Source organism: Dipodomys ordii, unplaced genomic scaffold (genome assembly GCF_000151885.1).
Source record: "Dipodomys ordii isolate 6190 unplaced genomic scaffold, Dord_2.0 Scaffold10, whole genome shotgun sequence".
Taxonomy (NCBI): Eukaryota; Metazoa; Chordata; class Mammalia; order Rodentia; family Heteromyidae; genus Dipodomys; species Dipodomys ordii.
The window spans coordinates 24,284,404-24,287,888 of record NW_012267226.1 but is presented as its reverse complement, the minus strand read 5'-3'; the positions used below and the strand labels follow the sequence as shown (position 1 = coordinate 24,287,888).

Below are 3,485 nucleotides of genomic sequence, written 5' to 3'. Positions count from 1 at the left end.
CCTGCCTGCCCTCCCGCGTGCTCTCCGGCAGCCGGCTCTGTGGTCGCCGCCTGGTACGGAATCCCATGCTGTCCAGATCTGTGTGTTGGGTATGACGATGGTGGCGTTCAGGGTGTAGAACTGTGTCTGCAGCCCTCCCTCACCTGCCCCCCCTCCACGCCTGTGGGGCCATTTTATGTCTCATGTTCTCGATCAGATTGGCAGGTTTCCCACTCTGGCCTTCCAGGCCTCGCATCTCCTGGTAGGGTCACGTGGCCGGGTCTAGGCGGAGCCGGGCTCGGCTGCGAGCAGATCATTTCCCTAATGATGATGGGAGAAATGGCTCTGAGGATTGAGTGTCATTACCTCATTCTCCACGCGGCCAGAAGCAAGCTCTTCAAAACCCTTTTCAAAGAGGCATTAGAATCTTCTGATGAGAGACACAATAGCTGACAGGTTATTTTCACCTGCTCTTCAGTCTGCGCCACAGGCAAAGAGGAGGCATTAGCACCTGGAGAGGAGGCTCGGCGTGGCCCCGAGCTGCATTAAATCATCCGCACCCCGCCAGCTCTGTCAGGTCACGGGAACCGGTCGCCACAAACTGGGGGCAGCGTGGCCTGCTCTGTTCGGGCCGTGTGCAGCTGGGCTGTGGCAGTGCTTTGCCCCCGCCCCCCCAAAACACCACCAGGAGCAGGTTTTCTGCCCCAAACAGTATCGACTTGGGTTGCGTTTAAAGCATTGTGGCATAGAGTCTTGTAAGCAATGCTACGACGTTGGACGTTGTTTCATTGTAGGTTGTTTCATTGTGTGTCTTAGTGACTCAGAGAAATGCGGTGCTGTTACTGGAGGAAGTTTTGAGGGTAGAAAATTCGGAAGTTTAAAAATATTTACATATTTTGAAAGAAACAGCTTTACCATCCTCGCTTAAAGTAAATGGTTGTACGTGGCTAGATTTCTATCAAAACTCCTGTGGTTTGGGGTTTAGGGGAAGTTGGGACCTGGTAGTGACCCAGAGGTCACACCGCTCCTGCCCGCCTGCCCCGCTCCTTCCTGGCACCCCCTGTCCCCCCCCCCCGCCGCCCACTGTCAGTCCTGTTTCTCTGACACACACGGGGCCCTAGGCTGCCTCTAGAATCTCTAGAAGCTGAACACACAGGATGCCTCCGCCCACCCGAAGTGTGGCGGCCCACACCTGGCCTCCCAGCTACTTAGGAGGCAGAGATCAGGAGGTTTGTAGTTCAAGACTGAGCACGCAAGGTCAGTGTGGTGTTCAGGAAGCATGGGGGGAGAGGGCTTGTGTGAGGCCGGCCTGTGTGGCCAGTCTCAGCAGCCCACACTTCCTCCGCGTGTGTGACACGCCAGCTGCCCCGCCACCACGACTGTTCTTTTGGAAGAGCTTTGCGTGTGGGTGCGGCCGGGCCGGGCCGGGCCGTGGTGTTTACCATGTCCCTGCTCTTTCAGGCAAGCCAGAGCCATGTACTCCTGCAAGGCCGAACACAGCCACGAGCTCTCCTTCCCTCAGGGGGCGCTCTTCTCCAACGGTGAGTGTGGGGTGCCACCCCCATGGGGCGCGCCGGGCGGGCGGAGGGCCTGGAGGAGAAGCAGGGAGCCCCAGGTCCTGCTCCTCACTCTGCGTCCTAAGCAAACCCATCGAATCCTTGCAGACGCCCTCCTCCCCCGCCGCGGGCAGCGCGTGGTTGGGTGTGTGTGTGCACGCGTGTGTGTGTGTGTGTGTGTGTGTTCCCTGCCTCTCACCTGTGTGTGATGAATGTAAACACAGCGCCTGCAGCACACACCGTGTGTGTGTGTGTGTGTGTGTTGCGTGGACGTCCGTGTGAGGATGTCTGTGTGCGCATTCCAGTCCCTCTGGCTTCCCAGCCCGGTTCGCAGCCGGCCCTCGCTGACACCTTTCCCGCCTCTGCTTTGCCAGTGTACCCCTCCGTGGAACCCGGGTGGTTGAAAGCTACCTACGAAGGCAAGACGGGACTCGTCCCCGAGAACTATGTTGTCTTCCTCTAGTGCTGCTGCCGGAGCCGGCCGCATCTTCATGGTATCCATGGTAACGAGTAATAAGCGCGATGATTTTATCTGACACAGATAGGAGGACCGGCCCACGAAATGTAAACAGTCAATTTCTATCAAGTCCCACACCAGCAGACTGTGTAGCTCCGTTAATGGAAAAAGGAAAAAACAATATGTTTAGATCACAGCCATTCTTTTATGGCTTGTTCTCTGTCTTGTTTTTAATAACCTGCTTTTTTTTTATAATAAGTAATTTTCTATGATGTTTCCTCCATGACGCTTGTACTCTCAGTTACTGCATTCATGTTCATCGTTATATCCCCTAAAATTCGGAAGCCAGAACTCCGCTGCATGGATTTTGAGCTCGGAACTTCCCGGCCTGGTAGTCTCTGGGGAAACTTGGAATCAGGACTTTAAAGAGTAATTTAAATCGTTCATTTCTTATTTGTCTGTAAAGAAGTACACTTCTTTTGTATGTGATTGTTCTGCTGGTCCTGAACATTTCAAGGTGAGAGAAGTCTGTGTTCTGATGTGAGGTGTTCTGTTTGTTTCAAGTCGACGGCGGTGGCCGCAGGTGGGCACGTGTGGCGTCCGGAGAGCCAGGTGGTGGCGGCATGCTGGAAGCCGCAGGCCGGCCCCGCACAGCTGCTCCGGCTGGGCGGCGGTGGCTCCGTGGTCAGTCCCGAGACTGACGCCCTCCTCCAGAGTTCCCGTGAAACCATCTTCCTAACTGTGAGATTTCATACAGTTTCATGTTAAAACAGACATGCTGACGAGTCCTCCGTACACATCTGCTGGTAACGCCACGGTGACATCGCACGCGTGGACGCGGAGCGTGGGCGGGCACTCGGTGCGGAGTGCAGGGGACGCCTCCTGGCTGGCGGAGACACCCTTCCACACTCGTGACAGGCCTTTCGAAGGGAAGCCGCCGTGTAGATCAGCTCTCGGTTAAGACGGAAAAAGCAATACGGAAGTGCAGGACGCTTGTATTTGATGCACAGAGTTGGACGTTGTGCTGTCCCCTCAGGAGTGACATCCAGATACGATTGTCTGCCATTGAGGTTTTGTCTTTCCTAGGAATTCCACTGACTTTCTGAGGCGTGGAGTGGAGATGCATTTGCTACCCGTTGTTCCTTGGGGACTGCTCACCCGCAGCCCTCCGTGTCAGTAATTCTAATATATGATTTCTGTGAGTCCGTCTGTGTGTCCTGGCCTTTGTCTTTCTGCAGAGCTTTCTCTCCTCCCGGATGCTCTCTGTCTTTGAGTGTCTGCAATCCCAGTTCCTCCTATTTTGACTATTTCTAGATTGAGCGCACACACCACTGTGGCCTGAGAGTTCTTGTGACTTAAATTTGAAAAATGGGTCAGGGTGAACTAGTCAAGTGTAACAGTGACAGGAGGGCGGTCAGTGAATGAATGAATGAGTGAATACATGAATGGAAATGTGGCGGTGGAGGTGTAAGTTAGGAAGGTCCTGGGAAGTG

General features: G+C 54.6%; 1 protein-coding gene across 1 annotated transcript in view; it reads left to right on the top strand.

Annotated features, from left to right (window-relative positions):
- The window catches only part of Arhgap42 (Rho GTPase activating protein 42), a 78,742-nt gene extending 75,541 nt beyond the window's left edge, over window positions 1-3,201 (top strand). Inside the window, exons 23-24 of the mRNA XM_013009535.1 lie at window positions 1,441-1,520; window positions 1,910-3,201. Coding sequence (XP_012864989.1) covers window positions 1,441-1,520; window positions 1,910-1,998 — 169 coding nt within the window. The 3' untranslated portion in view covers window positions 1,999-3,201. The remainder of the gene's footprint in view (window positions 1-1,440; window positions 1,521-1,909) is intronic.
- The last annotated feature ends 284 nt before the right edge of the window (window positions 3,202-3,485 follow it).